Genomic DNA, 19,307 nt, shown 5'->3' on the forward strand with positions numbered 1-19,307 from the left:
TGATGTTTTCTCTCTCTCTTTCGCTCCCCATTCCCTTCCCCACGTGTAGGGTAGCAAACTGGACTCATTCTGATTAACCTCCTTGCCTTTCCTTCTTCCCTTTGCTCTCTCTCTTTTGCATCGATAGAAAGGGGATCCACCAGTGGATGCTCAAAGAGAGGACTGCGGAAGGCTATCTGTGAAAGCCATCATGGCAGGATGACCCGAATTTTGCGTCCGAGGGCCCCTTACCGACTTTATGGCCGAAGAGTAAGAACACATTGCACACTCGTTTAAAGATTCTGGAATCTTCAATGCATTCCATGCTTCAGCGTATGGCGAGCTGCACAGCCGGCTTCGTTGGTACTGCAACTTTGTGATAATGCAGGTCGCGCACCTTCTTCTGTTGTTATGTTCCGACTCTGAGAATTATTTTGATGAGTTCTGGCTAAATTAGGAGGCATGCCCTCAAATAAAGCTCAATTATAGTGCATTATGATTTTCTTTTTTCTTGTCTTCTTTCTTCTGAGGTAAAAATTTTCTGGCTGCCATCTTGAATTTTGAGGCAGTCCACCAAAAAAGTGCCCTCTCCCCAACATACCCAATATTATATCCAATTTTAATGTCGAAGACAGCTACTCCATCAATTTAAAAGCTGTGTGTGCAGCGGAAATCTTGACAGGATATCTTTCTTACTATTGTCTGCCCTGTCCTCACAGTGCTCAATCATTCAACCAACTATCATGGCATGCAGAGAAAAACATTTTCTGAGATTTGATGTGCCAAACCCATGTTCACATTATGAGGGACACTGTAGTAGAGGACTACAGCCTAATTTCGAATACCTGCGGTTCTTTAACATGCACTTAATCTAAGTACACGAGTGGTTTTGTGTCCTCCCCCCCCCCCCCCCTGAAATGCAGCCATCACATGGCTCAGATCGAACCCCTGACCTTATGCTCAAGAACACAATGCCATTGTCACTGTGCTACTGTGACAGGTTGCATGCCGAGAGTGATGAGCTTTTAACAGAAGCTACAAAAAGGCTAGCATGAAGAAGAAAAAGAAGACAGAGGTCAGAATAAGTACAGGCCAGAAAGTCAAGAAAGCAGAACCAGCCTAACCGTCTTGGTCGTGGCATGCTGCGAGGTGGTAGCGAGTCATACAAGGAACCCAGCTCGCGGATTTTGTCAAGGAGAGCGCGTTCCAGAGTGTCAGCATCGCGGTAGATCTGGGAGCCTTCTTCATTGTACATCCGGCAGTTGGAGAACATCAGCTTCACGTCAGACACCATGGCATCCTCAGATGAATACTGCACCATGACAACATGAAGCAACACACACTGTAGCAACACCGAAGGTGAAACATTAAACTGGACAGGAATGCTTCTCTATGTACCACTGGCACTCCCTTAACAGCTCAGAAGCAGGGAACACTAGATAACTTACTACAGCCTATGCTCAACGGACCTGCGTACAACAGACTTTTGTATATAATGGACCATATTTCAACCTTAGTTTGCTCTGCCTATTTTAATAAAGCAACAAAGTTCACTTTTAACGGACCGCACTACTACGGACTATTGGCTACAGCGGACGAAATTAGCGGCAATTTTTGTCAAAATCGGCCGTATAAAATGGACTTTTGCCATGTCGACACGGGCTGACAGCTGACTTGAGAGAGTCAGCCGACGACCGCGGCTCAATATTGAGCACGAGGGAGGAAGGCGGGGTGGAAGCATGCCGTCTTCTTCCGTGCGCGAGGCACGAGGAGGGGGGTGAGAGGAGTTCTACTCAGGCGGCTACTGCTTACGGCGCGGGTGCTGCATCTTAAAAGCGATCTGCAATGTGGAACAAGTGTGCCCGGTGCCGGTAGCTTTGTATTTGCTGTGCTTTTGACGTTTAGTTCGCGTTGAAGCGAGAGACAGCACGAAAGTCAATTTGGTCGCTGCTGCTAGCGCACTACCTCACTCCAACGTTTTGACAATAAATTTCTGCGCTCATTCAGCGAGATGTATACATGCTTACCGATGTGGGCGTGACACTGTGCTTCTTAATTTAGTTAGTAAGCGAATGTTTACAAATTTACACGGCCGATAAAACGACTGTCCTTACTTCGCATAGCTGTCTACTAATTTGCTATCGCAACCGATGCTTTGCTTCTTGGGTGATACTGCGACCTTTTAGGTTTTTTTTTTTTTTTTTGCTTTATACATTCAGTACTCACCTTTTGCAATAATGTTGTTACACATTGTGACCAGAGTTTCAAAAGTGAGGCGCTTTGGATATTACGAACTTCGGATAAAACGGACACTTTTTGTCAGGTTATCAGGGTCTGTTGTACAGGGTCTGTTGTATTAACTAACAGTACAGTCAACATAAAACTGAGTACTTCCCTCTGGCCCAAGAATACCAAGTAAAAGTCTCATGAACAGTTGTAAACTCGGATCCTGTGTTAAGCAATAGAAGCCTACAAGAGTTGCTGAGTAGAAATCTTTTTGTATGACGCCTTTCTCTTATAATAATCAATTACTAACTATAGCAGCGCCTAGCCTAACTGAACTAACTAACATTAGCAACTATTATTGCCATATTCTGTAATTTTCAAGAGAAAGCGGCACTCTTAGGTATCTATCATTTTCTCCCACATATGTCCTTGCCTTTGGCTATTCTATCAATGCACTAATTCGTGACCGAAATTTACTAGACCAACATGGCCCATTGCGCGTGCTAAATAGCATCGAATACATCACATCATGATACAGGAGAAAAATGCATTTGGTACAAGTAAAAACAGGGTCATTCAGAGTGAATTGCTATAGTGACAGATGAAAGATCACACATACTTTGTTGTTCTTGACATTCTCATGAATTGTCTTCATGTCGATGGGGTTTGTAATGACCTCATAGTAGTCAGGGTAGTCCTTACGTGAGGGCTTCTCCATGAAGATGGAAATTAATGGACGACCCACTTCATCCTGCAAGAGACAAGCCCACAACTCTCAAAAGAGTGTTTTCTATACCTACTGCTGTCCTTCCAGCCAGAAATGGCTATTCATAAAATTGTGAATAAAACTTCGGAACACTGGCACACTGAGAAAGTGCAATGGTGAACAACTGTGGGGAGCAAAGTCTTCTAGCAAAGTATGATGTTGGGATACTTGGTGCAAAGCTGTAAATGTTGGTCCTGCAAAAGGTAACTGGAGGAAAAAAGTATTTTTCTTTCCAGTTACCTTTTGCCCCACAAACATTAAAAAAGGGGTGGGCTAGTCGATTGTGTGTTTCAGATGAGCTGAGCTGGCCCTAGATGCAATCCTATCGACACAAGTTTTGCTCAAGTACAGGTCCTCCCTGCACAATCATGCATGCTTTTTATCATATCAGATGAGCTGCGACGAGAACTGTGCAGGTCACCACTACCACTATCAGTATCGGTCACCACTACCAACTTAGTGTACCTAATGTGGCATACCACACAATAACGAAATACCAGTCAGAGGTATAGTATACAAAAGAATAGAATAAACAAAGACAGATAAATGTATGGATGAATATAAGGTACACTGAACAAAGACGTGCTTCATAACATTATACAATGAACTAAACAACAAGCCATCTGCAGCCACAGTGATGAAACTATAAAATGAGGATATTGTAGTGAGGAAGACAAATAAAATAAAATAAACTGAGTAATTCACTGGTAAAGCGCTGAATCACAACAATATAAATCTAAGGTGGAAGATAATGGTACACAATTCATTCCAACGATGTAGTATTGACGAGATCTGTGCACGGGTTGCATATACGAGACTGAGCCTGGCCTGGGCCCGTTGCTTGCGTAAAAAATCTGGCCCAGCCAGACACAGTCAGGGCTTTGTTGCGGTGACAAACAATTTTTCAGATTGAATTATCATATCTAATTAAGAGCTCATTTAACATACAAAGCCTGTTATATATTAACAACACACACACACATTACAAGTCATCACGCAAAAATAACAAGTTGTCCAGTGACTCGAACTTCAAACAAGTATTTCAAACTCTTCAAGCAAATTCTGCATGTCCACTTGAGGACCACTCCGCCTAATGTCCACATACTGGGCTCAAGTTTGGGTTCCGCACGTAGCCCGGACCACCAGACATAAGGATACAGTGGCCCGAGGTCAGCCCGGGCCTGAGTCAAGATGACATCATGCTGCCCAAGCCCAGTTTGCAGGCCAGGTCAGGTACGAGCTCTTAAGTCACCCAGAGTTTATGTACATCTTTAGTAAGAACATTCACTATGCATTCGGCATAAGGAAAGAGAGAGCTTACAGTGTAGTTGAGCAGAGTTCGGATAAGAACCTTAAGCCGCTTCTTTAGTGTGGACTCTGTGGATCCAGGAGGCCGGCCTTTTAAAGGTGTAGTGCATGGTGGGGTCGCAACCTTCTTCGACTTGCGACGAGCTTTCTCACTGTCGGCATCACTGTCTGAGTCCTGCAGACCGGGGGGAGGGGATAAAAAAAAATCAGAATGTAACTTGCAATTCCTATGGCCTTTTTTCAAGCATGGAACTTTCATTGTAACAAGGTTTTGACAATATATGAGCCACATAAAATGCTTAAGATATTACAGCAGTTCTCATCTTTTACAACCTGCATTTCGTTGCTTACCTTCATGTGTATGTTGATAAGTTCCCTTGCTTTTGCCTGCATGACTTTCTGCAGCCTGGTGGCATCCTGGAGACATCAAATTTTACGGCACAAAATGTAATAAAAGCTAAACCAGCTTGCACATTTTTATAACTAAAGAACAGAGCAGACAACCTATAAGACGTCCCTGAAGCATACAGCAGACTTCCATTAATTCGACTCTGGTTAATTTGATTTTTCAGTCAATTCAATCCTGACCGACGGTCCCAGCTGGCACTTATGCATTTCTATTAGCTCAAACTTTCGTTATTTCAATCCTAAAATTGGCCTTTGCCAGACTAATTAACACGTGCCAGACCCCTAAGGTGATCCCTATAGCAACTTCTTTATAAGTGCCTATCTTGGCAGAGCTTAGGGGAAAGTGAATACGTTGAACACACGTCATCTCCCATCGAAAACACCTATTTTCGGTCGGCCCTACGAAGATTTTCACGCAGTAACCATAGCTCACAATTATCTGACTACAGTACTTACCTAATTCTAACATACTTCTTTTTTTCTTTTTTTAGTGGGAGTATTGGACCAAAAATTGCCTGCACGGTGCAATTGGATATGAAACCAAAACTGCGTTTGTGAGGTTTGTATCCTTTACCACAAAGCACAAATGTGCTGCGGCAAAGCTGACTTCAACACACACACACACACACACACACACACACACACACGGCAAAGCTGACTTAAATCAGTCGCCATTGTGCAGCACATGTTAGCCCACTACCCATTTTCTTGCAAAAAATTGGCTGCGCATTAGATTTCTACTTTGTTTAGTAGCTTTAATGTCATTTCTATGCTTGTTTTCTACCTTGGACGCATAGAAAGTGGGTGGGTGCTTGATTCAGGGCCATGTTAGACTCGGGCAAATGCTGGTGTGCTTTGGTGTTTCTTTTTTTTTCTGCAGCTTGTTTAATTCTACCTGCTGGATAATTTGATCGATTTTGTCAGCCCTGTCATGGTCGACGTAACGGAAGTTGGCTGTATATAATTAGTACGTTCAAATACGAATTAAATATTATACTTCTAACATATATATCAAAACTTAAAGCCACATATTCTGCATTCTTTATTACTATATGGCAAGACAGAAAGGCACCCTCAAATATCTAGAGCTAACCAAATACTCAGAGAGCACTTGTGTGCAACCTGCTTTCATTTCTTCTTCAGCAGGGTCATCGACATAGCAGCATGGTGGCTTCAGGCATGGTTTCTTATCGTCAGTCGTGCAGTGTCACATGTCATCTTATGCACTTGTTTACACAGAGCCTGTGACTGGGTGCCCAATTTTGTGCTGCCCTGTATGCTCGTGTCACAGGAGATGGTCACAATTAGGTGAACTGTCTGTAAACCGTAATATGAACCAGGGCGAGATGGCGCAAGCATCTTGCTTTAAGAGCGATTGCTTTGCCTCCTACGCCACCAAGCAGGTGGTGGTGTGCTAGGCGCTTCTGCCTCTCCAAGCAGATGATCGCTGACAAAACCGCGGTGCTGATGGATCACAAGAGCGCAAGTGAACGCTCAAAAAGTGAGGTGCTTGTACAATCTCGCCCCTGCATAAAAAGTGAACAAGAAATAAGTGATCACAAGTCCAGACTTTTTGTGGCTTTTTTTGTGACAGTATGACTTTTGGTGGTATCATAAAGCAATCAACGTGCCGAGAGCCTTTGCTGGAGCTGGGAATCCCCTACTTTTACTGCCTCACACAAACTATACTGCTGAACTATTCCATTGCAGAAAAGATACTATTAGCCTTAGTGTTTCCACGTGCTCACATGTCCACCTGTGAGCTTCTAAATTCCTAGAAATCCAGTAGACACAAAAAGAGGGGGGGGGAGAGAGGAGGGGGTGAAGTGGGAAATAGCATGCATTAAAAAGAAGGTATGCCTTGAGCACACACCTCTTGTGGGATATATATGTACTTTATTAACAATCACTTACCTTTAGATACTGCACATATGCAGCAGCAAAGTCAAAATAGCAGAAATTGACAAGCTACACATTGTCTTTAGATGACAGTGACCTTTTTGGCAGAATTGCTCTTGCTAATTTAAGCTGCTTTAGGAACTCATCTTAATAAACCTGTTTGAAGCAAGTAGTACACCTCTGACACATGGTGTCTTGCACTGCAACAAGAGGGCAAAGTGCAGGTACTATCACAATTTCTTTTCTGTATGTTTTTTTTTTTTTTTTGCAATCTTGTCCTGACCCATCTTTCGAACACTTTGAAACTTTTACGAGAATGAAATTTGTTGCCATTGATGCAGCATTATTCAATTTGCAGAACAAACCCCAATTCATAAACATTGATGCAACATTAGCCAAATCGTAGAACAAGCCCAAATTTGTAAAGTTCCCAATGCTGCTTAGGTTTGGCAATCTGACAAGTACTGGCACGTTCAGCATGGCACACCAAATGGCGATACAATAGGAAAGGATGAAGTAAAACTGCAGCATGCAGAGGGGGGGGGGGGGAAGAAGAAGGAACAAAAAAACATTTGCCGCTAATTTCAAAAGGTGGCACTCAAGTCACCATTATTTAACTTACACGAGACCACATGCAACGGGGCAGGAATTTTGTATTGATGCCTTTTCCAACGTTATTCCTTTTCGAACATTGTACGTTTCGTCAGTGGTCAGAGTGAAACTCTAACCACGTTATCAAGGGGATCAGCAGACCGTGAACAGAGGATAATAAGAGTGGCATACGATCAAGCGGAAGGCATCGCTACAAAATCATGGCCCAGAAGAGAGAGATGCCATGAATAGCACATCACAACATGCTTGTGCTAAAGCTCACCTTGAATATTTTTGAATCAGGACGGTTGTACTTCTTGGCATTTTCAAAAAGGAGGTTGAAATCATCGACTACCTCCACCATGCTTGTGTAGCCTTCAGACTGCAGGTGTTAAAAAAAAATTACATTATTACAAGAGATAGCAATGCAAATTAGATGCAAGCATAACATTGTCAATGTTGTCTATATTTTTTTCTCCCTAGAACCATATAATTATGAGACTGTTTAGTGTGACTTAGCTGCTCACAAATTTTCTGACATCTTTTACACAAGGCACATCTAGACAGCTGCACACCTGTTTAATGTATGCACACTCATTGGCGTCAAGCACACTCATTGCTGTCAAATATAAAAAAGATGCTTCGTAAGAAGCTTTTGCTCGGGAGCTCCCATCTAAATACATGGGACTGGAGAAACTGTTTTTCTGAACCACTGTACCAATTTTTATTAGGTGTGTTGAACTTAATCTAGTGACTGTAGGAAGCAAATTTTTTATTTGAGTCGTCATAGTTCTTTTAAATGCCCCCCCCCCCCCACTCCCCTTCCTTCCATCCCTCACACGTAAAAATGCTCATGTACCAAGTTTACAACTCTGTAACTCAGCACTAAAACACAATGTCAGAATTCCAAAAAATAAAGCAGGCAAAATTGATGGATTATACACCAGTCTAAAATATACCACTAAATTGTGAGTAGGAATGCTGCAAAACCTTTGTAAACGTTGTAACAACTTTACCTAACTTGCAAATCTATAAAACGAATTACTTTACTTTCGATGCTCAAACAGATGCGCTTTACAGAACTGCAATATCTGTCTGGTGCAGAGTTACAGATTTTTAAATTCGTGATTCAATTTTGTTTACACTTGCTAGTTTTAGGGAATTAATTATGAGGTTTTATGTGCCAAAACCACTTTCGGATTATGAGGCACGCTGTAGTGGAGGACTCCGGAAATTTCTACCACCTGGGGTTCTTTAACAGGCACCTAAATATAAGTACACGGGTGTTTTTGCATTTTGCCCCCATCGATATGTGGCCGCCGTGGCCGAGATTCGATCCCGTAACCTCGTGCTCGGCAGCCCAACACCATAGCCACTGAGCAACCACGGCGGGTAGTTTTGGGGAATTAAATAAAAAATATTCCAAGCACTAAGTGCAAATATAATTTCTTTATTCTTTACATAGATTTGGCTCTGAGCTAAAGCTTCCTTCTCAGCAAGAAATTAAAGACCACAAACCTTTATTTTTCCTGCAATCTTGTTGAGAGATATTGGCTGCTTTATTTCTCTGTAGTAGTCTGGGTACAGCCTGAAAAGCACCAAAACATATGATGTCAATGTAAATATAAATAAAAAATTCTATTAGAATAAAAACCATTCTAAAGAAACAACTGGATGTCATACTTTATTACAACTTATTCAAGCCCTGTGTTCATATCGCAATAGGTCAATTTTATGATGGGGCATTAAATTGCCTGCAGCACAGCATTTCACAAAGCCAGTCTTTCTAACTTCTTTTTTTCACCTTATGTTTTCTGTACCGAGCTCACTATTTTCATCTGCTTGCTTGCATTTTTCACAAACATACAAAAAACAGCATAATCTACCTTAAATACCTAAAACAAGGACATCACAATAGGCACACAAAATACATACACTCTTGCAACTTAAGTAAGTTCTAAATGACGGTTCACTGCAGCATAATAGGAATTATCTTTTCTTACTCATTTTCAGACAGCAAAGTGAAGAATAATGAGACACTGCTACTTTTAACTATGAACAACGCACAGCTCTCTAAACCCAAATCAAACGAAGGCATAAGTGTGCACAGCATTGGGACAACAGTGGTTGAGAGTGACACTAAGCTCTCAACATTTCTCACTTTTTGGATGGTAGCTTGACAAATGGCTCAGCGAGGAAGTAGCCTTGGCACTGGTAGTTGCGAACGCCCTCCAGCAGCTGCCACATGGGGCTGTTGACAGGGTCCTCAGTGTTTGAATCATTGTCGCTTTCTTCTGCAGCTGAACTGGCTGCTGCTACTGCTGCTACTGCTGCTACCGCAACAGCATCCCCCTCAGCAGCAGGAAGGACTACCTCTGGCTTTCCCACAAGTGGGTCAGCATCCTCGTATTTCAACGCTGCTGTGATGGCCGACAGCTTCTGGTGGCTCATGAGACGGCGTGACCTGTGAGGGTTTGCAGACAGCACATTTTCATAGAACATTAAACAAAGCTCTTTAGGGCAAGCCTTGATATCTTACTTAAAAAAATAAAGAGTGAAAGAGAGAGAAGTCAGCTCATGTTCCCAATGCCACGAGGTCCTCACACTCAGAACACAAACTGATTCAGAAGCAGCAGTACGTCCACATCTATTTGCAGTTTGGTACCTTGTACTATCAGCTCTGCCTGTCGACCACGCTCCTGACAGGTGTGACAGCAAATGCCCTCACTGTAATTATTTACCTCCTGCTAAGAAAACGTTCTTCCTATTAAAAACAGAGTGGTCGGGGTCACTAATATGCCTGCGTGCAGTGTATGGAAGAACCACATAATATTCCTGTGTAGCTGCTTTACAACCTCTGGAGCCACTCCAATGACTACGAAATCTAGACTAGGGATAACGTCATGAATGACAAGATGATCTGAGATTTTTCAAGCAATGTATGGAAGCCCTGCTCCTACAACACACACTATGAAAGTGTTTTTTTCTTTCGAGCAGTGGCCTCAACGTATGTGACTACACGTTTTGTGCAGGTCATTTCACACACCATTCCCTTCGTATGGAATAGTGCGCTAGGCAAGCCTTCAGGCAGAACCCTGCAGCTCTCAGTTAACCATCTTTTGCTCTCTTTTCTCGCTAACCAAAGCTGTACCGCAGAGTACAGAGATTTTAACTATACTAGAACATACAGACAACACCAATGGTGCCACACACAGCAGCAACAGCTGCGGGTTAGAAGATTTTTCCTTTTCCCTTGGAGCTGTTTGGCAGCCTTCCTTTTCCTTTCAACTTAGTACAGTGTAGAACATGGTCCCATTCACTAACATTATGTTAGCCTCTTCCTCTGCCCTCACAACGGATCACTCATGCTGACTCTGCAATAACTTCTAAGGGGGTCAAGAACTCCTCCTATCCAATACTAAGTAGTGCTTGCCTTACTGCTGCTGCTTCCTTCTGTGGTTTTAAAACTATGGGCAAAATTTCCTATTCTGCAAAGTAACAATGTTTGCTTCTAATGTTGCAGCTTGAGATTTTATTTAAAGCTGAGAACCAATACATTAAGGTGACTATTGTCCCTGGTATCCAATTACATGTGCTTCTAGTGCACATAGTCATTCATATAGGCACCATAGCCAGAAAGCAATGCATTAGACTATTCTTAGCATGGCTTGCATATATTTAAATAAAATAAGATACCTTGCATCACCTACTGCACATGTAAAGGTGCTTATGGTAGATTGCTGCACACAACGGCCCAACATCAGAGACATCCGAGTGTGCTTACTGAGAGCCACAACTGAAGATCAGTGGCCCACAGCAGAAGTTGTGTGCCTAACACTGCACACTCTAAATGTAAACTCTGTGCACATGTAAAGCACTGAAACATGAATTTTTACCAAGACTGAATGTGGAAATGTATGCTAAATACCATGCCTATGCACATCTGCATACACACAGGCTCCAACCCTCTGGTCTAAAAGCAAGATACAAAAAAAGGAAAAACGTTCTCATGCTTCTTGACACGAGCTAACTTCAGCAAAAAGGTTGTACAGGAAGTTAATAATAAGGGTTCATTGAGGAAGTAGATAGGACAGAAGCTTATAACACAGACAATATTGTGCAGATGTCATGTGTAAACGAGGCAGAAGCTACAAATGCAACAAACCGTATTCTCTCGCTGCACTTTCCAGGTGCATTTTTCCTCTGGTCGATCTCTGCCTTCTTCATTCGTATCACTTTCTTCATTGCAGTTGCATCCTGAAAATGAAAAAGAGAACACGCATACGAAAGAAGGGAGATCATAAATTGCCAGTGCTGTGCTTTAGGAAACATGGCACTTAGGGAGGCTGGCTGCTTTACATCACAAGCACTTACAACCTCTGCTAAATATGAACCAGCAGCCATGTTTTATGACAACTGTATAAGGCCTACACATCCGAGACAGAGAGATAGAGAGATATATATATATATATATATAAACAAAACAAAAGAGCAGACAACTACAATTCATAGGTTGATCGCAGTGAGGAGGTTAACATGAACCTTTCATTTTGCAACATTCTTCGTAAAGAATAGCAGTGTGGCTGTGGCACAGGTAAGAATGCGAAATATTTTTAATCTGTATAAGTCTTTAAGAAAGTTGACCTGTTTGTCATCAAAAAATAAAATTACTCATAGCCTTTGCTTCTGTCCCTTTTCTTGTGTATGTATGCAAGAAAGAAATAATGATACTGCTAGCACTACTGATACTACAATACAGACAAAGCCCATTACAACAAATCTGCATACAACATACTTTTGGATATAATAGACAATTCTTTTCACTTAGTTTGGTCTGCCTAGTTTACTCAGGCCACCAATTCTGCTTTTAACGGACCCGGCTACAACAGACTATCGGCTACAACAAACCCATTTTGGGGGAAATTTTGTCCGGATGGTGCAAATACAACATACCTTGTTGAGGTCATATGTGCGTGTGGCAGTGCATTGCATGCAACTATTTCTGGGCACTGCGGAATGCATGAAAATTGACTTTTTCTTAAGCAATGAACACGCAATACTATGTTTCACCCATAACAGGTCACAATACGCAAACTACAGAGACTTCTCTCACTGTTCGCATCCACAACCAAAAAGTGGTGCATCATGCATGAAAGAAAGATATTAGGTATGCGCCATTTAATTTGATGTAAAATTAAGTCTTGTAATTTTACGTCGCAAAATTTGACATAGTTATTATGTGAAAGGCATTTAAGACCTACACCTATTTACCATCAAACGAGCGAATAAACATGTTTCTGCAACCAGCGGCAACAGTGCATCACTTGCACTTACAATCAAAACATAGTAATGAGATGCTGTAACACTGCTCCTAGAGCGAGTTGGTGGATACACATTGAAGCCATTGTAGAGCAAAGAAACATGGAGAAGGAGGATGAGAGCACACCACTAGCGGCCATGGTGTCTTGTCCTCTTCTTTGTCCATGTTTCTTTGCGCTACAATGGCTTCGATAGTAATGAGACGTGCATATCTTGCTTAAAATCTTTGCAATAACATTTCACATGCACAAAGATTGCATTTTGGAATCCATGTTGTTCGATGTAACACTTGGCACGATTCATTACCTGGTTTTTAAGAAAAATATGCCAAGTTGCCTTCATTTATGAGTGTGCAAATTGCTGCCAAGATGGCGCTAGCATAAACTCATGCCACTGCCTGCTGGCTGCTTCAGAAAGTAGCGATTCAGGGAGGGTTGCTGCATGTTTTACAGCATTCCAAGGGAGTGGGCAACATGTGGCAAACATCCCTGAATGGCTTAGCTACAATCTGCAGCTCGGCATCAGCTTGCATCCCTATAAACAAAGGCAACTTTTGAATTTTTCTTCTTAAAAACCAGGCAATTAACTGTGGTAAGTGCCACACTGAACGATGTAGACTCCAAAATGTGATCTTTCCACTAAACTTGAGCAAGAACAATGCAGCGGTAAGCGTAAAATCTTTTTCTAAGGATTTTCAGCAAACTATGCACGTCTCTGTACATCACCTACTAGGGGCACAAATGCGCACAAGTAATATGTGATTTGATGTAAGCATGCGTCACTAGCTGTAGTTGTAATAAATGAAGTAGTAATTTCATACACAACATCAATGATCAAGGATGACTGCATTGCTAAACGTGAGGAGTAGGACTTCTGTAGCCGAACTACGTGTGTAGCTTCTTCTGCAGCGTTGCCGGCTATATATGAAACAGAGTATTGGCGGCGAGGAGTTACGGAGTCGCCATCTATCGGAAGCGCCTCGCTGGCGTATTATGAGGGATCACGTGACGCGCTCCTCATAGGTTTTGCTGTCAGCGCTCACTGAAAACACCACGCGCGAGCTCTCCCGGACATTTCTGTGAGTACTTTCGAAACTAGAGAAGTTTCATACTTTCTAAACAATAATCTTGGGCAAACTGAAAGCACACAATCGTTTATAGACGCTATCTCTTTACCGTATACGTACAGTGAACGCCACTGCGCGCGGTCGCCGCGATGGAGTCTCCCGAACCGGCTTCTTGCGTGAAAGGTAGGTAAACGCTGAGAGCAAACTATCTGAAATATGTTTTTATAGTGTTTGTATCACTAAATGGATCGTAATAGAATGAAGCTTCAATGCAGCGATCGCACAGATTCGCAGCGACCGACTGCGCGTCTGCATGCTTGTCCGCGCACTGTTTCGCTTTCTCCGCGCGCACGTTCTCGCACCGCGCCATGAACTTTAGGCCGCAGAATATGAGCATTTGACAGTATACAAGCAACCATTGTTGCGTGGGCGCTATCAGAGCTGTTCAAAAATAATTTCATTGTAGAGACTTCGACGCCTACAGGGACTGTGATGTGCCGTCGCGACGATTCAATCTTTTATTTCTTCTAAATTCTTTGACCTTTCAATACTATTTCTCGAGTTGCGTCGCACTGTATGTTTATCGGTGTTCTCAGCGTGCAATTCCCCGCTGCTTTTTTTTTTGTAATCCAGTGTATTAATTCATAACACAAACATGACCATATGCCATGCTTTTTTTAAATGTGCTTCTTACCGCTGCCTTTCCACTCCACTGAACTTGCCAGTTTCTATAGCATCGACAAGTTCATAGACCAAACCGTCATGACATTAGTCGGGCAGCGGACTCGGGCGAGCGTCTCAGTGCACATTTTCAGAACATCGCAGACCGGGCGCCGTAGCAGAAATCTTCCTCGCGTCTGTGCTTGCTGCATACCCGAGTTGTAGCCGATGACTGTTTGCCGGTTTTATGTTTCGTGAGCCAAGCTTCACACAGCTTATTGTCCTGCGGCTACGTGTGAATAAGGCTGACACCGTGCTCCGTTGCGTGCGTCCGGCATTGTGGCACCGAGCAGTAGCCTACCATGTTGTGCGCCTTCAAAGGCAGCCACTACCTATTGTAGTGCTTTCAAGCGTTGTAAAGGAGACACTCGAAGCGGGAAAATCTCGCCACTAAATGAGGACCGCAGCGTACGAGGGAATTTAAACTCTCGTTTTCAGCTCGCTTCGGCGCGCCCGAAGCAGCCGACGCGGCCGCTATGCCCACGTGATCCCTCCTAGCACGTCACGCCGACGGTGGCGCCAGCTTTTCCAGTGGTGGAGCTCGAGGCCAATAGTGGAGTGCTTCCCAAAACAACGTGCTATGTATCGCCCTGCTAGCTAACAAAGAGTTTTCGGGTCGACCACGCAAATGACTTACCGCAGCCCACTGCTGCTGCTTCAGTCAGCTGAGGGTGCAGCTAGGCCTAACCAGCTTTGCTACGAAGCTGTCGCGAAACCCCCGCCGACGAATGCAAAGCGCATTGTCTTGAAAAAGGTTTATTTCTCATCGCATCAATTTGCACCAAAAAACAGATGGACTGCTGCTCGTGGCGTGCAGATGCAGCTCCGAGTTTAACTTGCCTTGTACTGTAGCTCCTGTTTGTGCTACAGGTGTGAATAGCAGTCTTCATATGTCACAAAAGATAAAATTAAGAGATCAGTTCATTCTACCGACCACTGTCTTGCGTCAAAAACTGTAGCCAATGTTCATGTTATTGTGGCAGTGGCAGCGATGGCAGCAAGCCAGCCAGCTCCCTGCCATGTCAGCCATCCGGGCTGACATGGAAAAGAGCTGGCTGGTCAGCTCTTCGCCATTGTGCCGGGCAATCTTGCATTTGTGCGGGTGTATATGTGCTCTAGTGCAGGAAAATTGCCATTTGTTGGCATCCAGCATCCGAAAAATGAAAGACACCGACACGCCGTGCCATGTGTGTTTGTTCAATACCGCACAAAACTGTTGAGCTATTATTTGTTATGTTAATTTCAATATTTTAAGAATTTTTACAATGGCCTTTTGGTCAGTAAGGTATACATGAAGTTCCAACATTTCATAACGTACTGCAGCCTTAATTTTGGACAGAAAAAATTTAGATTATTACGAAACTTTCTCACTCTATTTTATACAGTGAAACCTCAGTGATACAATCACGCCTGGTACTAATTTCAGGGTGATATAAATTCATGCAATTCCCTGGCTGAAGCCTGCTGTATACTATGAGCTATATTTTGGATGTCCCGAACGCTCTCCCGAGCCGGTTTGCATGATACAAATGACAGAGCCGCACGGTCGCGACTGTCGGTACCAGAGTGGTGAGGAGACTGCGCCAAGCACGTTGAGGCAGGTCGGCAAATGGACCGTTTCCACGCTAGCAGCGTGGGTGGAGGCCGGCAGAAGGCAGCCAATAACACAGTGCCAACTGTGCGCACAGTACGGAGTGCAAACAGTCCAGCGAATAGCGAGCGATGAAGGCCACTACTGCTGGTAACAAAGTGGCTAGGAGGCTGTGCCGAGCACGCCAAGGCAGGTCGGCAGGCAGACCGGGCACCTGTTTACAGTGTACTAGAATAGGGCAGTGAAGCAACCATCACAGGCTGTGCCTTGACAGAGCGGTGACGGTAGGCGGTGAACGTAGCAGTGGCGTTGTAGTTACTGACTGCACTATGCCCCTTGACAACACATGTGCGAGAGTTGGCGTAGGCAAGCCGTTTCGGCTGCATATTCGTTTATTTTATGCACGTTTTGTGAGACAGATCGTGTATAAACGCTCACTCCTTGCTTCAGCAATGGGTCAGCAATGCTTACCCTTTGCTGAAGCAACATCATTGGTAAGCAATGCTTACCCAAGTAAAATTTGGGGGGAAAAAATGAGAGAGGTTTATGCTTTTCAGCTCTTTGGAAAGGCACCTCTTCAAGCATTCTTTCTTTATCGAACACAACTAAAGAGAAACTATGGCAGCATAGAAGCTACTGCAAAGTTCTTCCCAAGAATGAAGTCACTGATTGCTGTGATGACATCTAGGTATCCAGCAGATGCTCTGACCTCCAATTATACCAGTGCACAAAAGATCCAAGATATGCTTGAATTTCTGAACACATGGGAACATTACACTGACGAGGCATTTTCTCAGTGACTAAACAGCAGAAGGATTAAGGGAAACACTCACAAGTACGCTCGAGCTTCTTGACTACTTAAAAAAAAAGGTCAGATTCAAATATTTGCTAACTTCAAGGCTTAGCCAAGATAAAGTTGAGAACATTTTTGGTATATAGTGAGACTCCTGTCAGACTGCAACAGTCATACAATGTCACAGCAGTTTTTACTGTCAGTTCATTGCCTTTCTTTTTACAACTTGGCATGAAGCGTCACGGGCAACTCTAAGGATACCTCTAAGGGAAAGTTTTTGGAGACAGCGTTGACTCATTCGATCAACCAATGGCCCTCAGTCCTGAGCAGCTGTGGAGCACCTGACCAAGGCATGTAATACAGAAGAGGGTGCTAAGTATCTCTGGACCTGGAAAGGCTTCCAATGGAAACTGACCCTGGCAACATTCAACACCCAAACTCTCACGAGTGAAGCTAGCTTAGCAGGACTCGTTGAGGAACTATCAGGCATTGTTTGGGATATCACTGGCCTTAGTGAGATTAGAAGAACTGGTGAAGCATGTACAGTGCTGAATAACAGACATGTCCTCTGCTATAGAGGTCGCCCAGATAAGCAATACGGCGTAGCATTTCTAATCCATAAGGACATAACAGGCAACATTGACGAATTCTACAGCATTAATAAGAGGGTAGAAGTAGCTGTAATAAAACTTAATAAGAGGTATAGATAAAAGGTAGTACAAGCCTACACTCCAACCTCCAGTCATGATGATGATGAAATTGATCAGTTTTATGAAGATGTTGAATTAGCAATGAGAAAAGTGCAAAATCAGTATACTGTGGTAATGGGCGACTTCAATGCAAAAGTTGGGAAAAAGCAGGCTGGCGAACATGCAATTGGCAACTACAGTGTAGATTCTAGGAACACTTGAGGAGAGATGCTTGTAGAATTCGTGGAAAGGAATAAGCTGCGAATAATGAACACCTTCTACAGGAAGCATAGGAACAAAAAGTGGACCTGGAAAAGCCCTAACGGTGAAACAAAAGATGAAACCGATTTCACACTTTCTGTGATCCCATAATCATGCAGGATGTAGAAGTGTTAGATAGGGCAAAGTGCAGTGATCATAGGTTAGTGAGGATTAGGATTTACCTCAATTTGAAGAGAGAGTAAAATTGGTCAAGAAGGAACAAGCCAATCTAGACACAATAAGGGTAAAAGCAAGCAAATACAGGCTGGTACTTGCAAACAAATATGCAACCTTAGAACATAAAGATGAAGATGACATAGAGATAATGAATGAAACTGTAACTAGGCTGGCTTCAGAAGCAGCAATTGAAGTAGGTAGTGCCCCAAGGCAATCAGTAGGCAAGCTCTCCCAAGTAACAAAGGCCCTAACTAAGAAGCGACAAAGAATGAAAGTGTCCAAATCCAGTGGGACAGAATTTGCAGAACTGCCAAAACTGATCAACAAGAATAAAATAAGGGACATTCGAAAATTATAATGTGGGAAAGACTGAGGAAGCAGTCAAAAATGAATGCAGCATGAAATCAGAGAGAGGGAGCCTTGGCATAGGACCAACCAAGATGTATACACTGAAAGATAAGCAGGGTAATATCATGAGCAATCTCTAAGAAATAGTAAAAGCAGCAGAAGAATTCTATACTGACCTGTACAGTATCCAGAGCAGCCACGATACCTCCATTTGAAGCAGTAATGGACAGGTTACAGAAGCTCCTTCCATAACTAGCGATGAAGTTAGAAGGAGAAGATGGAATAACAGTCGATTTAATCAAAGATGGAGGAGACATAATGCTTGGAAAACTGGTTGCCGTTTATATGAACTGTCTACTGACTTCAAGGGTGCCAGAGAACTGGAAGAATGCAAACATTATACTAATCCACAAAAAGGGAGACATTAAAGAACTGAGAAATTATAGGCCCATTAGCTTGCTTCCAGTATTATATAATATATTCACCAGGATAATCTCGAATAGAATAAGGGCAACACCGGACTTCATTCAGTCGACCAAGGAAACAGGCTGGCTTCAGGAAGGCATACTCTACAATGGATCACATCCATGTCATCAATCAGGTAATCGAGAAATCCGCAGAGTACAATCAGCCTCTCTATATGGCTTTCATAGATAACATAGATAATCTCCAATGTTATTCACTGTGTGCTTGGAAGAAGTATTCAAGCTATTAAATTGGGGTGGCTTAGGGGTAAGGATCAACTGCGAATATCTCAGCAACCTTCGGTTTGCAGATGACATTGTCATTCAACAACACTCGGGACGAGTTACAACAAATGATTGAGGACCTTAACAGAGAGAGTGTAAGAATGGAGCTGAAGATTAATATGCAGAAGACAAAGATAATGATCAATAGCCAGGAAAGGAAACAAGAGTTCAGTATCGCCCGTCAGCCTCTAGAGTCTGTGAAGGAGTAAGTTCACCTAGGTCAATTACTCACAGGGGCCCTGATCATGAGAAGGAAATCTACAGAAGAATAAAAATGGGTTGGAGCACGTACGGCAGACATTGTCAGATCCTGATTGGAAGCTTACCATTATCATTGAAATGAAAGGTGTGCAATCAGTGCATTCTACCAGTGCTAACATATAGGGCAGAAACTTTGAGACTGGCAAAGAAGCTCGA

At 43.0% G+C, this 19,307-nt stretch overlaps 1 protein-coding gene across 7 annotated transcripts in view; it reads right to left on the bottom strand.

Moving 5' to 3' along the window:
• polybromo (protein) overlaps positions 1 to 19,307 on the bottom strand; it is a 109,206-nt gene that overhangs the window by 55,807 nt on the left and 34,092 nt on the right. For all 7 annotated transcript variants that reach the window (XM_075681366.1, XM_075681369.1, XM_075681368.1 and 4 more), the window contains 8 exons: positions 11,343 to 11,434; positions 9,339 to 9,641; positions 8,696 to 8,765; positions 7,461 to 7,559; positions 4,631 to 4,696; positions 4,293 to 4,454; positions 2,825 to 2,956; positions 1,104 to 1,291 (listed from right to left, as the gene is read on the bottom strand). In XM_075681366.1, coding sequence (XP_075537481.1) covers positions 1,104 to 1,291; positions 2,825 to 2,956; positions 4,293 to 4,454; positions 4,631 to 4,696; positions 7,461 to 7,559; positions 8,696 to 8,765; positions 9,339 to 9,641; positions 11,343 to 11,434 — 1,112 coding nt within the window. The remainder of the gene's footprint in view (positions 1 to 1,103; positions 1,292 to 2,824; positions 2,957 to 4,292; positions 4,455 to 4,630; positions 4,697 to 7,460; positions 7,560 to 8,695; positions 8,766 to 9,338; positions 9,642 to 11,342; positions 11,435 to 19,307) is intronic.

Source organism: Dermacentor variabilis, chromosome 2, assembly GCF_050947875.1.
Source record: "Dermacentor variabilis isolate Ectoservices chromosome 2, ASM5094787v1, whole genome shotgun sequence".
Taxonomy (NCBI): domain Eukaryota; kingdom Metazoa; phylum Arthropoda; class Arachnida; order Ixodida; family Ixodidae; genus Dermacentor; species Dermacentor variabilis.